Source organism: Pleuronectes platessa, chromosome 6 (assembly GCF_947347685.1).
Source record: "Pleuronectes platessa chromosome 6, fPlePla1.1, whole genome shotgun sequence".
In the NCBI taxonomy this organism is placed as follows: Eukaryota; Metazoa; Chordata; class Actinopteri; order Pleuronectiformes; family Pleuronectidae; genus Pleuronectes; species Pleuronectes platessa.
The window spans coordinates 14,952,810-14,975,050 of record NC_070631.1 but is presented as its reverse complement, the minus strand read 5'-3'; the positions used below and the strand labels follow the sequence as shown (position 1 = coordinate 14,975,050).

Sequence of the window (22,241 nt, the reverse complement as noted above, 5' to 3'; positions counted from 1 at the left end):
TTGTGTTACTGCAGCAGAAGGGCATTCACCAGTAGATATATAATAATACAAAGGAACCATGCATTACTGAAGTGTAAGGAAATAGAATAACCTACATATATATAGTGTGAGAATATATATAATGAAAGGGATTGCACAAAGTCATAGGATTGCACTGACAGGAATGAATATTGCACAGGAGAGTTAAACCTGAATTAAAGATTTGATTAGACCTAGCATTAATGGCCTTATATATGTACAAGCAAGGTGGGGATGCAGCCATGTGATTTAAATGTTATTGTTTAGGTTTATTTTATTTACAAGATAAGATCCAACTTAGTTGATCTACACACAAGGACATTTCAGTTGTGACAATAGTAGGTAGGTCAGAATGAGGTAGACAAGAGAATACAAATGTTTAAAAAAGGATGATGCATGAGCAAGTAGGAAAAACATTTTTATCTTAATGTAAGGACACATTGTGATGTGCAAATGACACAAATGTGCAAAAAGTTATTTAAAAAATAGTAAGAGTGAAGTGGCATCAGAGAAAAAAACACAACAAAAACTGTGCAGTATTTAATTTTTCATTTGGGAGGGTGTTGTGGAGTCTGACAGCAGTGGGAATGAAGGACCTGTGGAAGTGTTCCTTCTTGCACTGTGGGTGGAGCAGTCTGCTACTGAAAAAGCTGCTCAGGGCCCCAACAGTGTCATATAGGGGGTGAGAGGTGTTGTCCATGATGGAATTCAGCTTCCCTAACATCCTCCCGTCACCCACTTCCTCAGTGGAGCCCGGAGGGCAGACCAAGACCGAGCTGGCTCTCCTGACCAGTTTATTTAGTATTTTTCTGTCCCTCTCACTGCATCCACATCCCCAGCAGACAATGGCATAGAACACTGTGTCAAAAAAATGAATAGTGTCCTGCATGGTCTGAAGGACCTCAATCTCCTCAGCAGATGAAGATGACTCTAGTGCCTCTTGTAGAGGAGGTCTGTGTTACTGGAACAGTCCAGTTTGTTTGTTGAGGTGAACACCAGGTATCTGTAGTCCCCAGCCCTGGATTTTTACCTGTGTGGGCTGGGGTGACCTCCTGTGAACGTCTATCACCAACTCCTTTGTCATGCAGGCATCGATGTTAAGGTGATTCAGTGGGGGAGGGAGCGGGGACAGAATCAAATTCAGCTCATTTGCCCCCTCCTTGTCTGCAGATTCTGGACCCCTCCCACTGTCCTTGCTGTGGCCAAAGATGGTTTTCCGGCCTCTCCACACCCCTCTATTGTTGTTCCTCCAACTTCCTGCTCTAGACCATCGTTGCCCTTCCTTATCTGCTTCCGTAGCTCCCTCTGTACACTCTTCATTATGAATAGAACCTATTGATTAATTAATATAATTAGCTGTTTCAGTAATGGATGGGCCAGACTTCCCTTCAAGCGGCCCTTTGGGGAAACAAAAACTCTGACCTAAAATAATAATAATAATAATACTGATAATAATAGTTACTTGTAGAATAGAGTACTTGTCTTAGCCTGGAGAATGCTAGGTTTACTCCATCCCTCCAGCTGAACTAGATCTATGACCCTGCCGTACTCCAAGAGCTGGTAGTGTCCTCCAACCAGGTAAAGAATAACAACATGATCAGACTGGGGCTGATTTAAGGATATGTTTTGCTATCAGTGAACTAACTGATGATGATGGACCACATACTGTAGGTTGCCAGGAGCAGCTCAATGTCCCCCAACCTTTAGGAAGATGACCCCTACCCAGTTTTCATCCACTCAGAGGGAGTTTTTCTTGCCACAGTCGCCAAAATAACTAATCACAGCTTGTGTGAGCAGTGATAGGACCTACAGAATTCTATTAATTGTTGGAGTATTCTATATAAACACCCACAAACACACGCACAGCAGCTAGAAAAGTTACAAGTGAGATCTGATTTTGCAAACTGTTTATTGAGAGTATTTTTCCCTCCTCAGAGCAAATGAAGCAAAGGAGGAAAGTTTTAGCTGCACACATGTGAATCAGGCCCGAGCCTCAAAACAATGAATAACAATCCATCAAAAGGCAACAGCAGCATATTTTACAATTTGCAAAAATAGCCCATTAACTGAGTGGACTCAGGTGTAAGTCCACTCAGGTGGTGTAAAAGTGTTTTACTAACTCTGCACTAATGACCCATTTTTAAAGTCTGTTCCCCAGTGAATATTTCAGTAGTTTAAGGTGTTAAAGCTGTAAAATCATGAGCTACACTCGCTCTTCTCTTAAAGTCATCATCCTACAGAGACTCATACGAACGGTAGAGAACATTTCACCTCTTAAGAAGGATATGAAAAGCGCATCATTTTCTCTCATTCAACCGGTCCTTGCGGGACGGATATACAGCATGTAAATGAATGTGAACACAACATGATATTGAATCATCCAGCACGCAGGCTCACTTAAACAGACATCTGGTCGATCATCACGTATCACTTTCATGCCTACCTGGCACATCAGTTGAAAAAATACAATGAGAATCACATAGCTTAAATATCAGAAAACAGCAGACGCTCATAAACACACATACACGGATACTGCATTATCTGAGAAAGTTAACTTTCAAGAAGGCCAACTGGACTGTTACACAACCATCCATCTATGTCTTACATCTGCCAACAGATTGTCTCATTAAGGGTTTTACTGATACAGGTTTTTAAAATATTGTTCTGTTATAGTCACCAAACACCTGTAACATCTCTGCTGTAGGCCTGAGACCATCTCTCTGTCCAGATGCTAATGGCAGTCATGTCATTAATGGAATCTACAGTATCGTTTAGACAGTTAGCTTAGCTTCGCTCAAATACAGGAAACAGTCTGAGGTAAAAACTTTCTGCCCAGCTTGCAAATAAACATGTTTTATATTTAAGAAGTGCTAGACATGGACCCTGGAAGTAGGGCTGTTGAGGGGTCAGCAGCACCCCTACTGGCAAAGCAAAAATCATTGCCTGTTAAATTTTAATTTTATTTAAATTTCTAGAACAACATTTTAAGTGTAGCCTAATAGCATTTTATAATAATGTTTTAATATCTAATTTTAAGAATATCCTGTGGATTTTATGTGTATCATATCTGATGCGCAAATGTAGAACAGGCAAGAACACGGCACAACTGAGACGTGTGAGATGTGCATTTCTACTCTTATACTGCCTTGACTGTAAGATGATCTTATCTGTTGTCTGTTGTAGTGTGAAATGTTCTAGAACTGGTGCAAAAGGTTGTTGGCCACTACATTTTATAAAACCTTGCAGCACCCCGACTCTGTCTGAATCCCAACATCCATGAAACCAGAGCTGTCTCCACCTCTCTCCCGCTCTTTGTACTAAGCTAAGCTAACTGGCAAACTCTCATCTTACGCTATATAAAAATGCAGATAAGCATATTTACCACAATATACTATTCTCTAATAAGTAGTTGGTGTTTTGTGAGGCTCTGTTTTCAGTCACAGCCTGGTACAGGGGGATATTATCAAAAGAATGGTCCTATTCAGGGCTTTGTTCTCATCTTTCGATAAAATTGTGAATGCGTCTCTGTTTTCTTTCTACTGGCACGAAAAGGCAACATATTGTACTTAATGGAAATATTACAAGTGATACAGCAGTAAAATGCAACATCTTTTAAAAATATCCTTCATGACTTTGTACAAGTTCTTCAAAGTTATCAAATTAAATAAAATACAATAGAATTTAAAAAAAGACACAATTGCAAATAGGCAGTTGAAATGAGAGGAACGACACAGACATCAATCCATATGAAAGACTTTGAGGTGAAAGTGCCGCCCTGCTACTAAACTCTGTGACTGAAATGTGTCATCTAAAATCGATTTCATCCATCGTCGGCTCCCTGGTGAGTAATGATGCAGTTGGTGGAATGAAGTTTCAGTCTCTGCTTCTGCTCCAGTGATTCATGATACATTCATCACATCACATTAGCATGTGGTCTTCAAGTAACAGTTTTAAACAAATCAAAAGCACATTCGATTTGTCCGAGAGGTTTGAAACAAGACTCCATGTTTCTCTCATTGTCTTTGGATGCCTCCACTTGGTCTTCATTTACCACAGACTGGCCAGACAGATGTAAACAGTCAATGAATATGTTTAAGTGCCATTGATAAAGTCAAATATCTGATTGTGTTTTCTTCCCTTTTTATCTCCATAAAGGTAAAATCCATTATTTCCTGGCTGTCCTATGGTGTTCAGTGTTCACGGTCTATTATCTTTGGCCAACGAGTGCATCATCCAGTTGACCTTGGTCTTCCAGCTCTCTCGCAGCGCTTCATTGAACTTTACTTTGAAATTCTTCAGTGCCTCATCCTCTGATTTGCCCAAAGCCAAAGAATCCTTTTGAAAACAAGATCCAAAAGATTGTCAACATTATTATGATCCTCATTGGCATCAGCAGCAGAATCATCATCATTAGTATTGTTGCATACCTTTAGATACTGGATGTCTTTGAAGGAGCTGAGCTCTGGCAGTCCCGCTGCCTTCATCATAGCGAAGAGGTTCACGAACAGCGTCCCGTTCCGACACAGGATCTTGTAGGCCCACTCACAGTACTCCCTGAACCTGACCACATGGACGCAACATCACTTATCAGTTATAAAATATACTCATACACAAACGTTCCCTTAGATTCCATCAAGCTGCACCAAATTGTGTACACTAAAGTAGCTTTCAGACATGCACTGAACTCTGCAGAACCTCCTGACAAAATGCCAGAGTGAGAGCCTCCGGACTTTCTCCAGCCAGCCCTCTGGTATCAAGTCCTCAGAATGTCAGAATGAAACAATGTGAGAACACAGCAGTGGATCCTCGGCAGGATTCCCTGCAAACTCCTGAGAAAATCTGGACCAAATTTTGTGTACCTTCTTCGGAGGTCATGTCTGAAAATGGCTTAAAAGAAATCTGATTCATAGATGTGCCTGATTTGTTTTCATAAAGATCATGAATAGTCGCAGATTATTCGCTACCTAATCGCTAAGTCACCAAGAAACCTATTCTCCTGACCTGAAGTCTACCACTCCACCCTGCTTTCTGCATTGGCTCAAGGAGATGTTGTCTTTTATACAGATGGAAAGACTTTGACTGCACAAATCCATTACACAGGATAGATTTGAGAGTTGGAGGTCCTTTCTCGGAGCAGTATCAGATCACCTCATGTTAATAATGAAACTGACCTGCCTTGCTACATGAGCAAATGTGGTATTTAACTGGTAATTCTAATATCATCTTGTAAATAGTTATATTTGGTCTGTTTGTCATTATAAAATGGAAAACTGTAAATACAGAAGCAAAACACTTTATCAAGATCCCACAATTATTTCATCAGAAATCACTGAAAATGTCTCAAAATGTTAAACAAAGTGAAAAATAAAATACATTCTGGATCTACCACCTAATCTGGAGCCACATCAAAATTTCATGGGGTTTATTCCCTGACCCAAACTACATCCTTCCATCAAATGTTGTGGTAATTCATGCAGCACCTTTTGCGTGACCTTGCTTACATACTTACAAACATAAAAACTTACAGGGGTAAAAATATAACCTCCTTGGTAAATGATGTACCTCTCAAACTTCTCGCTGTTGTTTGTCTTTCCTTGCTGGATCACATGAACAAAGTCGTACGTCAGAATGAAAGGCACACGCTCCCTGTTGATCCCAAGTTTCCGCTTGAAGTTGCCCAGGAAATGCCCAAAGTCAATGTGGAACAGCTGAGGGACAAAGGTTAAAATGACTATTGAGTCGGTTCTGAATCACTGACCACACTCACCAACTGGTGACTGACCTGAATGATTTTGCTCCAAAATGACTCTAATCAGAATAAATTATCATGGAATTAAATTAAAAGTCACAGCCAAGAATTATTAAGGTGGTTGGATTTTTGGAAACATGTCAGTCAGTATTGTTTTTTTTCCATGTTTTACACCAGTAACCCTCACCTGTCCAGTTTCCCTGATCATGATATTGTCATTGTGACGATCTCCGATGCCCAAGACGTAAGTAGCTACACAGTAGCCAGCACAGGACAGCGTGAACTCTTCTATGGCTTCATCAAGTTTGTCCCTGGTGACAAAAAGAGTCAGAGAAACAAGGGAAACCAACTTAACTACTGTACAAACACATTCATCATTCAGTCATGAGGTAGATTTTCCTACTGCTGTATGAAATATTCACAGGGGACTTCCTGTGGCCAATTAATGATTGACTGTCATGTCCTTTAACGGTCTAGACGTGCATGGGGTTCACTGGTTAAGCTTTTACAAATTTTCTCCATTCCGGGCGCGGCAGCATTTCAAGTTAATTACCTCTCTGTTCTGTCGTGCAGTCAGCTGAGCCTGTCCTGCCAACGTGACGTACAGAGGCTTATTCATTACACCCAACGGTACTCCCTCTTCAAGGAGCATTTAGAATGGACAAGACCTTCAGACTGTCTGGCACCAAATAAAAACCTACTCTCATTTAAGGTTGCTAAAGCTGTAGTCGCCTGTGCACTTTGTCTGGGTTTGTCACAGTCTCACAACGCTGCACACAATAAATATTTTGATATGAACAATTCAGACTGCACACACGCACACAAACACAAAAACACACACACACACACACACACAAACACACACACACACACACACACACACACACACACACACACACACACACACACACACACACACACACACACACACACACACACACACACACACACACACACACACTCTGCATCTCTTACAACACAAAAAAGAATCTCCACAATATCAATAAAATCTGGTGCCTACTTGCTCCAAATAGAACTACTGTGTATTATGTTGTAAGACGTTGTTGTTACTTCATTGAGTTACATGGAAAAATGAAATTTTTTAAAATCCGTTTGGGATCCTGACTGATGTTGCTAACTAAAATACCATCATCCTCATTTAGCAATCATAAGACCTGTATAAAAAACATAATAATATAGTTGTAAACAAATATAAGACCCTTTTAAACAAAACATATCAATAAGGCCTTGGGCCACAACTGTCACCGGCACGAAGGGTTAAAAAGTATTTTCTTAAATTTTTGACCATCAGAACAGGATGTAAGGACACAACAGGACATAAAGGTTCATAGATGACAGATAGCATGGAACGAAGGCTGTCTAGACCCAAGCTATCAGGGCGCCCTTCTACGAGCTCTTCCACTTCTGTTACATTGTGGGAAAATAGAGTCTTTAAACCTTAAAAAACATGATTCTAATAGAGGTTTTTTTTACAAGGTGTGTAAAGTTAAAAAAGCCACAGTACATTGAGCTTCCATCCCCCCCACAGAAAACACTGTTCCTGAAGCGCCTGAAACAGCTCGTCAGTGGTCCGGACGATACCAGTACCACATTTACATTATGCACGGAACGCCCGGCGGCTATAGTCTGATACGCCCTTTAACAAAGCCAGGTAAAGCGAGAGCCTGTTGGAACCGGCTGACAAATCGCGACACAGAGCAGACGGGGTCTTCATTAGAACAAGGGACCTTAAAGAGACAGGAGCTTTAAAAAAAAAGAGGAACTGGAGCTATGGACTGTATCAGGAAATGTGTATGTTTTCTGAATATTAGAGAATATAAACCCTTTGAAGTAATAACTCTAATACAAATGATCATAATATAATAATATAACAATATAATAGTATTATTTAATATATATTATCACAATCAGTCCCCTTTAAGACAAAAACCTTGACAAAGCTGGTTCAGGGGCACTTGGGATTCCTCCTAGCAGGAATCTGGGAAAAGTTACTATGAAGGGACCGTTCGGACACATGTTGTCGCCCTGTGACCCTGATCATGATAAAGAACTCAGAAATGGACGGATGGATACAAAGTTGTGGCTTTAAACAACCTTTGTGAGCATACAAGTGACCCGGTGCCGGGTTCTTGGGTTAAAGACGTCATCCCTTCTACAGAGGTCAGTGGACCATCTTAAGAACAGATGATAGTGAACAATGTAGCAGCTCATCATACTCACTCAGGATTCTTAGATTTGAGCCAGTTGAGCAGGGCGTCCTTGTTGAATGCAGCTGTGGCGGCACTGTTACTGTTGTTGCGCTGGATGTTGGCGATGGTGTCCGAGTTCTTCACCACCTCGATGAGTCCCATCTTGTTCCCAGTGGACAAGCAGCCATAAGGGATCATCCTGTGAGTGTGGGGGTGAAATTGACAGTTTTAGGTTGGTGTAGGAGATCTGCTCGTGCAATAACATCAGCAGCTGCTCCCAATGTACCTGAGATCAAGGCCTTCTTTCTTCCATAACGTCGCCATGAGCCTGATCATCTGGAGGGTCAACATGTCTTGTCGGAGATCTAAAGGTGATGAGTGAAAAAAGGTTGCATTAAAGTTTCCTGCACATTTTATCCCTGGCTCTGTTGGACTTCTAAAATTCCTCTTGTTGAATTTCGAGGGCTTCCCTTTCCGTGTATGTTTATGTTTTTTTTGCACTCTAATGTACAACTATGCATTTTAACCAGTTAGTGTATCTAAACTAAATTAAACTACAGCTTGTAACCTGTCATTTTGCGTCCACAGTATGTTAATATGCTTTAATATGTTAAAATTCAGATTTTCTTGTATCTCACCGTCTCCGTTCTTGAAGATGATGCCCACCATGTCTCCTGGAGCCCAGTGGTTCTCGTACATCAACCAGAGAGGCTTCATTTTGGAGTCCATAAATCTGCACTTATTTACACTGTGAGAGTAAACACACTCATTATGAACATTTGATCATCTTAACTGTGTGTCACGTTTATAGACTAAGGACATTATACACTATGGGCTTAAATGTATATTTCTTTTATAAAATATGATGGGGATGAGAATGATGAGGTTGGGTTTAAAAAAAAAAAAGAAGTGTTTATTTAGGTTACATTCATATATTTTGCAATGCAGTACAAGCCTAGAATGAAAATGAAATTATGGGGGCAAAAAATTCAAGGGTGTTGTGTGTGTGTGTCTGCTGTATGTCTTGCACTAACCAGATCTCGGGCAGGATGATGCTGGGGTTGAGTGGTGACAGAAGGTCGGACAGGGCCTCCAGGTAGGACTCCTGTCTGATACACAGCTTCAGGTCCTCGGCCGTCATCTTCTGGGAGCCCGACTTGACAAAGTCACTCAGGGCCTTCATTTTGCCCAGAGCCTCGTTCTTTGGGGCAGAGGCTGAGATTTAGCAAATAATAAATACACACACTTATTGTGCCTGAAGTCAGAGAGTACAACCACTTGACAATACCTGTTTGGTTAAGAGCTTTATGTGGTGGATGTTTCCTCTGCAGTACGCCTCCAAAATCAGGCCAAAGCGCAAAGTCACAGACGCCACATGAATCTCCGACCTACGATGAACACAGACAGTTGAACAAAAGGCTGCAGAGGTATGTGATGTTGGGTTTTCTGCTGGGCTGCGTCTCACCTGAGATGCCAAAACAGAAAATGTCCAATCATTCTGTTGGATAAGGCCCTCTCCAGCAGGAAAGTGGTGAGGTCACAGTCGAGGTATGACTCATACTTCAGGACCTGGACCAGCTGGATTAAATACTGAAGTAGTTCATCGTCACTGTGTGCAGAAAAAGTGGACCATAGATGATAATTCAATTAAAAGACAAAAAACGAAATGTCTCATGGATGTAAAAACAAATATCTGCGTACCTGAGCTTCCTGAGGCATCTGATCGTGAAAGACCGCACCGCTGGGTCGGGGAAACTGTAGTCCAAGAGCTCTAAGGCATGGATGGCAGGGAGGTCGGGCCAGTTCCTCAGTAAATTCACCATCTGAAGAGAATCAAATTACTTTGTTTCATATGGTGAGAACAATTAAAACCCTCAGATTAACATGTAACATGTAACACACTTCCAAGACCTTCACTGGTTGGTAGAGCTGAAAGGATTCATCATCATTTACTTTGACAATCGACAGTTTGTCCGGTTAGATGATTTGCTTCTTTATTCCATCCTTGATTCATTATCTCTATTTTTGAATTGTTGGTTTGATAAAATAAGTTATTCATATGTAGACTGTCATTGCAAATTCTCTGAAATGAGGATTTTACTGTCACGCCGTTAGTCCTCATCCTTAGAGGAATCCTACTGACTTAGGTCATCCACTAGCTTTGACTATTATTCGTTAACTATTATAACTATTAAATCATTTTGAATATACCTAACGATTGGTTTTGTGACCCAACACCTACATAACAAATCAGGCAGCAGAATTAACTGCACTTTGTGTAAAGTCATAATTACCAAATGGATGTTTTATCCATTTAAAAAATATTATGTTAATTGATACAATACAAAATATAATCAGCTATAGTCCTGGTTGGATTCTTCAACATGAGACACTGGTTAATCAGTTAAAAGCTAATAATTACATTAAAATATTAAACGTTCAATATGTGAAATTACTCAGCAAACAAGTGAAGTTATTTAAGCCAAAAAGTAAGATGAGTGTTTTGTTTCTTCAGCACAACCTGGAAACACTTGAGAAAACCAAAGTTAATCACAGTGGGGATATTCTCCTCCATTATACCTGAACTACGTCCTCTCGCTTGCCCCACTTGGTGATGAGGAGCAGCTTTGATAAACTTTCAGGATAATGCTGGCAAACTTCAGTCCGGAGCGTCCACAAGAGTTCCTTTTCATCCTCAAAAAACTCGGTGTAGTTTTTGTTGTCCATGATTTCCTTTAGTTTCGAGTACTACAGAGGATGACCCAAAAGTAAATGAATAAAAAAGATGTGGTCACCAACAAACAGATTGTTTCTTTGACTGTAGAATGTGAGATGTGGAAAGTCGTACCTCCAGTTTAGTGACAACAGCTGCATCACCGTTCCTCTCTATGCCATTTATCTGAAAATGGATGATGATTATTTTTTTCAGCTTACAGAATTAATGACTCAAATTAAATATATATTCAAAAAAGCCTTTTGGGAATCAGTACCTTGTCCAGCGGAGGGTAGTAAAGAGGATGTGGTCGGATGTTGGTGAAACGTATGAGCAGGCCTGCAGCACTGTCCACGTTGGGGTTCTTCTCGACCGTACCCATCGGGTTCAACATCTCACTTTTGTCATCTGTGATGAGAACGTAATATATGAATATTGCTCCGCTGCAATCCTGAAACATTTTAATAATGAAATCCCTCTCTGAGAATTACAAAGATAAAATAATGAATGGTGTTAAACAGGGCTGCAAAGATCCTCCATTCAAATTATTTGCATCGAAGCTTGGTTCAAATTTATGACTGTGAATCAACAGCTAAACTCACAAGCAGAGCTTCTGACCATTAAGTGCATGATAAGCAGGACTTTGCTGCTTCATATTTAGCATGCTCTTATGATATGTTAGAGGTTTAAAAAACAAAACAATTTCTTGAAAGGATTCCTCGAATAACCAATGGAATAATCCATACAATACTCCATTCTAGAGTTAAGATAATGTATAGCTGCAGACCTACTGGTGATTATACATGTCGCTGTACTTTATCAGCCAAACATCTGACACCAGCAAATAACAGCCATTTCCACATATTAACATGACTTGTGTGTTGTGTAACCCTTGGTTAGCAAATGCATAATGTCTAAATATGTGCTTGTCACGTCGGGTATGTCAGCCCTCACTGTGGAGGAGGCTGTGAACGAGTGAAGTGTTTTTGAAGAGGAGGAAATGTAAGAAAAGGCTATGAGGCCATGTACCAGGAACAGACGGCCACGTGGACAGCAGGAACTCCCCGGTCTTCAGCTGGTCCTTGTAGTCAAACACCATGGTGTTCACCCAGGCTATGGGACAATCCTAAGAGAGACAGAGACAAGAGTGAGGAATGGGTTTGATGATTTCATTGCTTTGGGATTATTGATCATCTGCAGCAGGAAAATCATGGAAATTGTGTCTTTGACACTGAATTTACACATGGGAGCATACATTTAATGTGTGTCTCTCAGCTTCTCTGTCATCCCATGTCCTGCCTCTGTCTGTCCTTCACTGTGTCCATCAAAATAGAAAATGCCCTAAAAGAGGGACAGAGGGAGCCGGAGTACCCTCCATCGCTCTCAGTCAAAGCTAAATTAGGTTTTGCTGGTTTTCAAACGAATCAACTAATTTCTACTTATTTCTTCAACTCAAGCAAACTACAAATGGTAGTTGGGATATACAATCAGACGAATATAAATAAAACCAACTCACAGGTTCTTTAAAGATAAGCTGCCCTCATCAATCAACCTGAAACACTTAAATCAAAGAGCATTAAGAGATCTTTTATGTTATGTAAAATAAGCATGTTCATTTAAAGGAATTATCATGTTAAATATTAAACTGCAAAGCAGAGACCTTTCCACTCTTTAGTAAAAGAGAAAATACATGAGTGAGTCTATATAGTCTCAAGTGTCGTGGCCAAAAGGAAAAACATCCAAAATTTAAATGAGTTCCAGGCAATGATGAGAAGAGAAATGACTGGACCAATCACCGTTTTAACAATGAAACAAACACTTGAGAAAAGAGGCAATACACAAAAAGAAGACAGTCAAAAATAGCTCAACTTCCATCTAAGTTTCTGGTGGCGGGCAGCAGGACTTCACTTCGGGGAAAAAGAAGAGAGAAGTGGCTCGGAAAGCAGAAGCGGCCTCAATACGCTTAAAAAAAACTCACACCTGCGCAGCATGTTTGTGAGGTCTGTCTGAACTTGTTGACCACAGACTGCAATGCATCAAAACAAAAGCTGCTAAGGACTCAGCCACAGAAAAGGGGAATTAGTCGTGTAACACTGTACTACTCAGTGTACAGTGAATGTGTACGTTTGTTTGTGTGTGTGCGTTAAGTCTATTTCAATGCAGTCTCGCAGTGAAGCACAACAGATGTAATTTCACTGTTTCAACAACTCAGTGAGACAATAGTTGCTTTTTAATAATGTTTTATCCGTATCTCTATTATTGATTAATCAACAAGTTACTTTTTTCAATTCATATTTTGAACTATGAAAAGTATTTAAAACCAGAATGGCACTGAGAGCACATATCTACACCAAGGCCCAACAGACCCCTTAAAATCAATCAAGCTTCACTCAATTTCACACTCCCCTTAATGTGCCGGATTATTTTTTCTAATCAAGATCAATGAATTAATCAATGAGAAATCAATGGAAATGATGAAAAAAATGTTGGAGTTGGAGCAAACAGTCCTGGATCCACTCCCTGATTCAGATTCACATTCAGAACATTTCCATAATAATATCCCAGAGCTCAAAATGTCATTTTCAGACCAAGTTAAAAAGTTGTTCCATTTATATATGAAACTGAAAAGAGCAACACACCCGCACATTCGAGAATCTGGAACCATCAATTGTTGAAAAGTGACTGTTAATTCATGGTCAAAACTATTCAACTAGTCTAACAGTTCAGTACTAAATTAAGTATTTGTTCTATGGGTTTCTGACTTTTAATTTTGCCATCCAATATAAGTTTAAGAATTGTCTTTTTTTACAGTGCAGACACGGAGCAGTCTTTATCTCCAGGCACCATGACATCCAAACCTCAAACAGACATTACACATCATGCTTGTGTTGTTTGTCAGTGTTTGTGTGAGGACGTCATGGTGCCGGGAAATTATGTTAGCTGTATTCCTGACAGAGTGTCAAAGAAGTGGTTAATATAATCAATACAGTGTTGCAGGTTGGCTTCACAGATGTTATCTGCTTGTAAAAATAACTTCTGGTACCTACATCATTATTATATATGGTGCATTAGTACATAAGACTTTGTTCACTTCGATCTTAAATCATTTCTTAAAACCCATTTTTACAGACTTGGTGATGTTGTCTTTTTCTTTAAATCTTTTAATGATTAATTGTTTTTATTTGTATTTATTTGTTTTTATCTGATACTGTCTTCTTATAGTATCCTGTGTCTGCTTTTTCTGTGCGCTATATAAAGTGCTAAATAAATGCAGTTGTGATGCTGATGATTATTTTTACTGACTAACTTTGAGTGATTCTTGCTACATGTTGTGTTTATGTGTAATCTCTTGTTACCAGGTTTGTTGTTCTCTGTCATAAGATAATACAAATTAAAATGGGTTGTGCTCTAAACAACTTTATCCTAAATTGTTCCCTTGAGAAAAATAACAGCAGCAGAAACTTGCTTTGTCGCATGGCTCGACTGTAAAGCGCCCGCGAGTCGAGGCCTTCAAACTGAGGAGTAAATTGAATGTAAAATGCTCTGTGGGCCAGAGTGCTATAAGTGACGGAAGATGAATATAGAAATCCTTCAAAATGTTGTTCCTGTTCTCAACTTCCTTGGAGTGATGTGCAGATAAAAGGCCTGAAGCGGATGAAACGTCAACCGCAGCCTTGCCGCTAAACACACTTGCACAACCAGACGCAGCAGCTGAACACACCCACACAGCACACACTGACTACACACGAGAGAGGAAACGGATCTGTTTGTGCTTGTCAACAACTTCACACTCACGCCAGGCCCCAACACTCGCCATGCTCCATCATGAGCTGTGTACCGAGGCGCAGTAACGCCACAAGTTACCGGCCGGACTCACAGCTTTCTTGTTCTTCTTTTTTGTGCCGCGGGGTTTCTTATTTTTCTCGATGACGGCGTAGAGCGCGAAGCACAGGCGGCTCATGCGAGGCAGGTCGGCCACGTTCATGTCAAACTCCAGCTTCTGATCCCACAGCGGCTCGGAGCACACCGTCACCTCCGAGCTGGTCACCACCTTGCAGAGCAGTTCGCTGCCATGGTACAGACCGGCCTGCACCACAAGCTGCGAGGGGAAACACACACATACACACAGGAGTGATTAGATGAGGGCGCCTGACATGTGGTTTTGGAAGCTGAAGCACATCTGTGAGGGAGATTGTTTGTGGAAGATGTGCAGACTTCATGAGATGATTCACAGTTTCCTGTGTCACTATGAGTCAAAGGGTCGACACATTCATAGCCTAAGCAGGTTGCAATTCCTTTCAATGCTGTGCAGAGTCTGTCAAAAACAAAACAAAAAGATAATTGGTGGTAAAATTCAATATTGTGGGAGCATTAAGCTCCTGCCTTTTGCCATATCAAGATAGGCGGGATCTACATTTAAAAAAATCTATGAGTGGCTATTTGCCCCCAGGGTGGGTTTTCAAACCAGCGCCTCACTGATAATTATGTGACAGGACAAATTTGCCATGAGTCATGATGTGGTCTAAGGCAGCAGGCAGAAGTGCACTTACACTTAATAACCCAAATAAACAGTAACATAGTTAGTTTTGAAACTGACTCACACACACAGACATACATTAACAGGGTTCCTTGCGCAGGTCTTCTCACTCTCTAAGTGAGAAGACTTAAATTGGCAACATTTCTAGACAAAAGAAAACGTACAGCGCAAAACATAGATTGTGGATGTGGATTGTGAGTGGATTTTTCTAGATGCTTTAGATTTTCAGGGAAACGTCTAGATTTAAAAAAAAGGTTGTCGCATTTCAACCTAGGTCAGGGGTTGATGTATGCTTCAAAAAATAAAGAAGCGCACTGAAAGCCAGAGCGTGGAAGCCACCATGAAGTCTCTCTACTTTCTTAGAATCTAGGGGCTCAGAATGAGACGTATAAACCAGATAGGCCCTCCCCACTTCCTGTTTTGAAGTTTTAACCAACCGCCTTGATGAATTATGGGAAATGTGTGGTCTAGACCATGTGACGCCCCTATCAATTATATGTCAAACCCGCTGCTCCTACAACTGAAATTAAGATATTGGTTAACAAGTGAATGGCACATTTCATTGAGCAGCAAAGAGAGAGAAGCCGATGCAAAGCCACAGCGCACCTTCATCCCTTCATCTGCGTTGACTCGGCTGCCCTGCAGCAGGTGAATGCTGAACGGCTCATTGATGGACCACAGTGAAGAGGTATTCTGCTGCAGAAAGAAGACAGGGGAGAGAAACAATCTTTATTTCTACCTCCCGTCCTTTACATCACATTTACCTTTCATTGACAGCATTCACTGAAGTCTAAAGGGCGTCAAACTGTTGCTACAACTTCCTGTTTGGCAACATGCGAAAAGATAGAAACAAGAGAATGAACACTTTCAAAAGAAAGAAAAAGGAACACGTTTTGAAACTGAAATGAATAGACAGAGCACTCTGAAAGCGCCTGAAAGAAATATTCAAAACGTTCTTCCCTGCTACATATAGAGCGTAAGTCAAACGTTAGCCTTAAATCGAAAGAGGCATAATTTATCTGCATTGTGTCACACAGCATGTCTGTGGTGAGCCAAAGTCCGCGGAGGAACAACTGTGCTGAGGAGGGAGTAGAAGAGAGAGAGAGAGATGGGGGGAGAGAGAGAGAGAGAGAGAGAGAGAGAGAGAGAGAGAGAGAGAGAGAGAGAGAGAGAGAGAGAGAGAGAGAGAGAAAGAGAGAGAGAGAGAGAGAGTGCTGCTCTGTTAATGACAGACGACAGTCGTCCGCTGACCTCTTACCTTCTTCAGCGGCAGCGGAGGAGGTCTGGACTGGGAGCGACTCTTGAATACCTGGTTGCACATCCTGCCCTGTTCCTCCTGAAACTTGCTGATGGTGGTGTGGTGCACCATGGTCAGATGAGGGTTCTGGCCGTTTCTCAAACACGAGAAAATGTACTGGTGAAACAAAAGATAGACAACAAATAGGGGGAGATGTTTTGTTTTGTTTACTGGTACAGCCATTAGTTAGTTCACCCAAAGATATTTCCCAGTGTCCTGATGGTTAACTCCTGCAGGCTGTTCATTTGCTGAAGGTTAATGCAGCCCAAATCTCATTATGTGCGGATGGCTGGAGTTCCTCTCTGAAGCGCTGCGAGACAGATGTGAGTCACTCCTGCAGGTAGCTGCAGTTTGAAAATCATCAGTGGAGTCTCCTGCCACCAAAACCTTGACTTACCCTGTTCCTGATCTGACAATGACCTCCACTTTCTAGAGCAACACAGGGACTGAACAGAAACTCATCCACATGCAATGAGAAAATAACAGCTCTGGTGCTCACAGAGAAATATTCACTTCTTGTGCAGCACTGAAGCAGTGAAATATAAAAAAAAAAATCTAGAATTCTTTACAAATGTATCACAATAAAGTGACATTCATTAATTGTGTAATAGTTTGATTTCATTATTGAATGAATGACTTCACTTCTAAAATCGTTAGAAAATGGCACAGTTTTAAAACTGTCTAAAGCAAATATCCTCTAAAACTGCATATCCACATCTGAAGGCCATAAAACGGGAGAGACCTATGGAGCTCTTTTCCTGTATTTATTCAAGAGCGTTGTGTTTCAGATTGAGCGCATGACTTGTTGAATTTATGTTCAGATTGTGTATTAGTTTTCATCAAACCCTGCCCTTGCACTCAAATAGCCCCCGTTGCACTTACATTTTCTCTGCTTCTGCTCAAACTGTGTGCTTGCATTCATCGTCTGCTACACCAAACGTAAAGCTACACAAGAATCGCTTTAATGCAACAACGCCAATGTCCAAATCCAGAATCTTTGGAAACTCGTGAACCTCTACTTACAGCTGCCTTCAGCCAATTGACCAAGCTCGAGCAGTTTGAAAAAGAAGAGCGAGGCCGGTAATAATAAAGCTCTGCCCATAGCATTTGGCTTGTTTTGGGTCACTCACTTTGAACTGGCACAAGGGATGTTTCCCGTAGAGGAACTCCCACCTCCCGTTGACCTGCAGGGTGTAGTCCTCAGCCTCCTGCCGCACCGAGCGGAACACAGTGGCCTTCTTCTTCAGGGCGCTCCTCATCAGAGCCATCGGGTGGTCCTGGGGGTCCTGCTGCAGCATGAAGCTTTCCTGTAACATCAACACGGGACATGATCCAAACAAAACGTGCCAACTTCCCTGAAAAGGGCAAAAAGTTCATCTTCTATGTCAGTGGATGTTGTTTGTCATATGGGAGGGGGAATGCCAAAGGTGTTCACATTTACTTTGAATCACTCTCAAGGAATTTGTCATTGCGAGACAGACGCACAGTCACAGTCAAAGCTGTTTGTGTAGTTCTCTGCTGCTGCCCAGTCAAACCATAACATTTGCTTTGACAAATATGACTCATAAAAACACTCACATCGCACGCCTCAAACTTGACGTTAATGAACATCTTCTTGGTGTTTTTGGACTTGGGGTTCCCGCTGTGTGGCGGCGAGCCGCACGGCTCCCGGTCGCACGGGAAGCTGTACTCCATCCACTGCTGCCACGGCAACATCTGCCGTTCCTGGGCCTTGTTCTCACAAAACGTGCGCATCTTGGTCCGGAACTCATTCACCTCATGGTTCTTCTGGGCCTCAAACTCATGCAGACCTGAAAAAAAGTCAGAGGAGCTCCTTTCTTAAATTGAAAGAGTTTTTTTAAATGAACTCTTACTCAAAGCTTAAAGTGTTCTGTTGTCTCCCCATGTTTTCTTTTATACCCAATAGAGTTCAGCTGAAAGTCTGCTTCTCATATCTCCTGTCAGTCCCGATTAAGAATTTACAAACTAATTTCTTTTCATTACCTTTCCCTCCGAAGGCAAAACAAATTTCAATTCCAAAATATTGAATGATGTACTCTCATCAGGAGAACTCCTAAGACAAAGATTCAGCTACTATCAAAATAAGATGAGGAAATCTAGAAAACGGATCCCTTGTTTTTCCTCTGTCTTTACAGGAATACGTTTAGGTGTGATATGTATGATTGGCTGGAACCTAAACTCCAATCTGTCTCTCACCATACCACTAATAATGTCACGTTTAGTATTATAATGGTGGAAAAAGATGGTGATTAGATGTTGCAGACTTAACGTAACTTAACCTAACTACGTAAATGTATGAAAACATTTACACTGTTCAAAAAAGAGTTTGCACTGTGCTACAAACCCCTATTTTATTTTATTTCCTTGTACCATCTTGTCTGTATCGAAGTTAGATAGTTGTCCACATTGTGTTCTTAGTTATATGTAGAACCTGTACATGACATTACATTAAACTCCCATATGTTGTTGTGAAATGAATACTTCAATAAATGAAAAAGAGAAAGTGGGTATCCCCAAGAGAACATTTTTGAAGAACTGAAACTGAAGGGTGTAGAAGGCAAAAGACAATAGATTATGACGACTAAATGTCATGAAAAAAAACAAAGAAACAATCACTATTTTGATAAGAGTTCCTTTGAAGAATAGTGATTATTGGATTCCTGCCCACTCCCACCCTTGAATTACTGTCACATCATTATATTCAACCAGTCAAATAGTGCCGTTGCCTGTTGCTGAGGATCTTCCTCCGATTGGGAAAAGCAACAAACCAATCAGAGTTTTATTGGGACGACTAAGAACGGAAACTCTCACTTTCCTCTGCCAAGAAAATGATACAGGTCTTTCTCAAAAACAGGATATTTCTTCCATCTACTCAGAATTTGTGTTGCACTACGGGAAACCCCGTCTGTTGCTTTTCCCATAAAATGAGGACGGATTTGTCAGTCACTGTGAATCAGTTTACCATCGATTATCAATGACTTTGTTAGAATGACTGAGATTCACAGGCCTGGAATCAGGCCGGAGCAGCTGAGACAGAACTCTCTTCTTTTACATGACGGGAGACCATCTTACCTTATATTAACCAAATGCACAACAACACCAGCAAACAACAACACCATAAAGTGGTATAATAACAAAAGGTGAGCTCTGTCAGTTGGTGGGTTGATGGGTTGATGGGTTGTCGCTCACCTTTGCCAATCAACAGGCTGATTTGCGTGTTGGTGAGTTTCTCCACCCGGTCGCCCTCCCTCGCCACCAGCCTCAGAACGCACATGAAGGGCCGCACGTCGCTGATGCGCCTCGATTCCTCCTCCAGCTCCTCCCGCTCCGCTGTCTGGTTGATGCAGGTGAAGACGTAAGCATCGGGGTCGCCCAGGGCGAAGAAGAGGGCCTCGCTCCTGGCATTTTTCCAAACCATCTGAGACAGGAAACGTCAGAGTGACAGCACATGAGTGTGATCTCCGTGCGGGTAATGGATGCTTTATGGAAACATGGATTCAAAACCCTTCAACCAGTGACAACAGGTTCTTCTGCCATGTCTTAGATTTCTGTGTCCGGGCTGGATGGTGCAAAAAACTAACTAAAAATGACCCTGGAAGTTTTTGAACTGTCTCTTAGAATAAAACCTTGTGAATCACTTTGACTAGAGAGACATTTAATTTCTTAATCGTCGTAACAGCTTCCAAGAGTATCATTACTTAACCCAGATAAATCAAACAGCCTGAAGTGGCAGAACTGTTGGCATAGAAACTGGCACATTCACATTGAGCAGCAGAGAGCTGGCTGTGTGCGCCGGGGACGAGAGGAAGGCTGGAGCTGCTTCTCTCAACAGTTGCATCACAAAAAAAAATTCCGAGATGGATCAGAAGCCAACGCATGCATTGTTCAGACTTTCATTAGTTTAATGCCTGAAGGAGCTATTAAGGCAAGCAATTAGTTCAAAAGCGTTTTGAGTGAATTTAGTAAATAAAAACCGCCTCAGTGCTGTGCAGTCAATACGCTACATAGTGTATTAGAAACACAGTGCTATATTATAATAGATAAACGTGAATTTTATGATTTATAGATTGTGTCTGAGAGGGAAATCACATTCTGGTTTTAAAATACATGTTGCTTTGGACGTGAGCTGACGTACCTTTTTGATGCTGTTGATGGTGTCATTCCGAGACACAGGGAATTTGAGGAAGATCCCAGTGGGCAGCAGGAAGTCCATCATGATCTCCCAGACGCCCTCCTTCTCCCATTCCTCCTGCATCCCATACTTCCCCGGGGGCATGGTGACTGCCTCTCATTTACCGTCAGCCCCTCTGCTGCTGCTGCTGCTGCTGCTGCTGCTGCTCACGGCCGTCCTAACAGAGGAAACACTGGCAGGGGTTAATAGGTTCTCTATTAACATGTGCTACTGTACGAGTACATGTGCTGTGTGTGTATGTGTGTGTGTGTTGGCTGGAGGTGCCTGAATGATGGTGTATACTGAATTTAGCGAGGCGCAAAGTGAGCCCGTAGTTTCTTGCATCAGATCCTTTCTTCATCCGTGCTGGGCCAATAGTAAATAAGGTATTGAATTGTACAATGAGGCAGCAGTTTACATATATTTAAACTAATATAACACATAATATACAACTGCTACTATCAGTGTATAATGTTGGTAAACAGATTGAATTCACGCACCATCTTAAGAGACCGAGTGCTCTGTCAGAACAACCTTTCCTCTGGGTTCAAATGAGGTGAACACCCATTACAATGAACTTCATTGTACTGAAATATAAACACATAATAATGAAACATAATAATTCGACAGTTGATGTTGTGTTATTTTGATCACGGTACAGCCTGAACACTGTATATTTGTAATTGTGTAATCGTCAGTAGTTTCTCTTAAAGTAATTCTAGACTATTGATTTTGGTAAGACAACACTTGTGCTGTGTGAGAGCTGCACAGGCTGTAGCTCAGTGTCAGAGGTAGAGGGATTCGATCTCAATGTTAAAATGGTTTTCAGTGGATTTAACAAAAGCAACTCTGGTCTTTTAATATATTTGATAAAAAAGAAAAGGTGTGAATTCAGCAGAGGGAAGTGGAGCGAGGAGGCAGCTGCACAACACGACAACACGACAACACACACAGATGTTAGACGTGATGTGATAGAACACAAACTAAGGGTATCATGGAGATGAGCTTATCCCAACCTGTTGGCGCAGACGCCCGCCTGTCAGCTCCGGCGGCCGGTCACCTTCTCATGGTTTCCCCGCAGCGAACATGGAGCCTGTCTGGAACATCACCGAGACATGTCTCCCTCCGCCGGCGGGCTATACACTGCGGACTGATCCCCGGAGAGGAGGCGAGGAGAGCGGGTTGAGAGTCGGCGCCTCACACGCCACGGACGAGCCGCTGTGGTTCATGCGAAGCGGGGACGTGTTTGTGTGCGTGTGCGCGGTCACTGGTCCACAGACAGACGGGCTGAGCTCTCCCTCCACGGCCCCCTGCAGGCCAAGGGACTGTCCTGCAAAAGTTCACTGAGCGCGAAGTGAAAGTAACACATCCTTCGTCAACAGCTCTCATCATCACCTTTGTCTGCTAGTGAGCAGCAGGTTCACCTCACAACTACACAACCGATGACCACAACACTTTCTGCACTATCTTAAAAGGAAAGTTCACCCAAAAATGAAATTCACTCATGGCTCCACACTGCTCCTGT

General features: G+C 41.7%; 1 protein-coding gene across 2 annotated transcripts; it reads right to left on the bottom strand.

The window, feature by feature from the left end:
* Positions 1-3,614: 3,614 nt before the first annotated feature.
* Positions 3,615-21,154, bottom strand: pik3cd (phosphatidylinositol-4,5-bisphosphate 3-kinase, catalytic subunit delta). 2 transcript variants are annotated; one of them, XM_053425632.1, is made up of 22 exons: positions 20,681-21,154; positions 19,735-19,963; positions 18,103-18,335; positions 17,655-17,831; positions 16,486-16,641; positions 15,834-15,920; positions 14,568-14,789; positions 11,720-11,816; positions 10,968-11,098; positions 10,826-10,876; positions 10,558-10,725; positions 9,679-9,800; positions 9,443-9,586; positions 9,266-9,365; positions 9,012-9,178; positions 8,616-8,725; positions 8,264-8,342; positions 8,009-8,176; positions 5,955-6,078; positions 5,581-5,726; positions 4,446-4,578; positions 3,615-4,353 (listed from the first exon to the last, which is right to left on the bottom strand). In XM_053425632.1, the coding sequence occupies exons 1-22, from the start codon at positions 20,819-20,821 to the stop codon at positions 4,216-4,218; spliced, it is 3,123 nt and encodes a 1,040-aa protein (XP_053281607.1). In that variant the 5' UTR covers positions 20,822-21,154; the 3' UTR covers positions 3,615-4,215. The 2 variants fall into 2 exon arrangements, with proteins under 2 accessions (XP_053281607.1, XP_053281606.1); XM_053425631.1 differs by having other exon boundaries at positions 15,834-15,923; positions 20,681-21,153.
* Between the last annotated feature and the right edge of the window lie 1,087 nt (positions 21,155-22,241).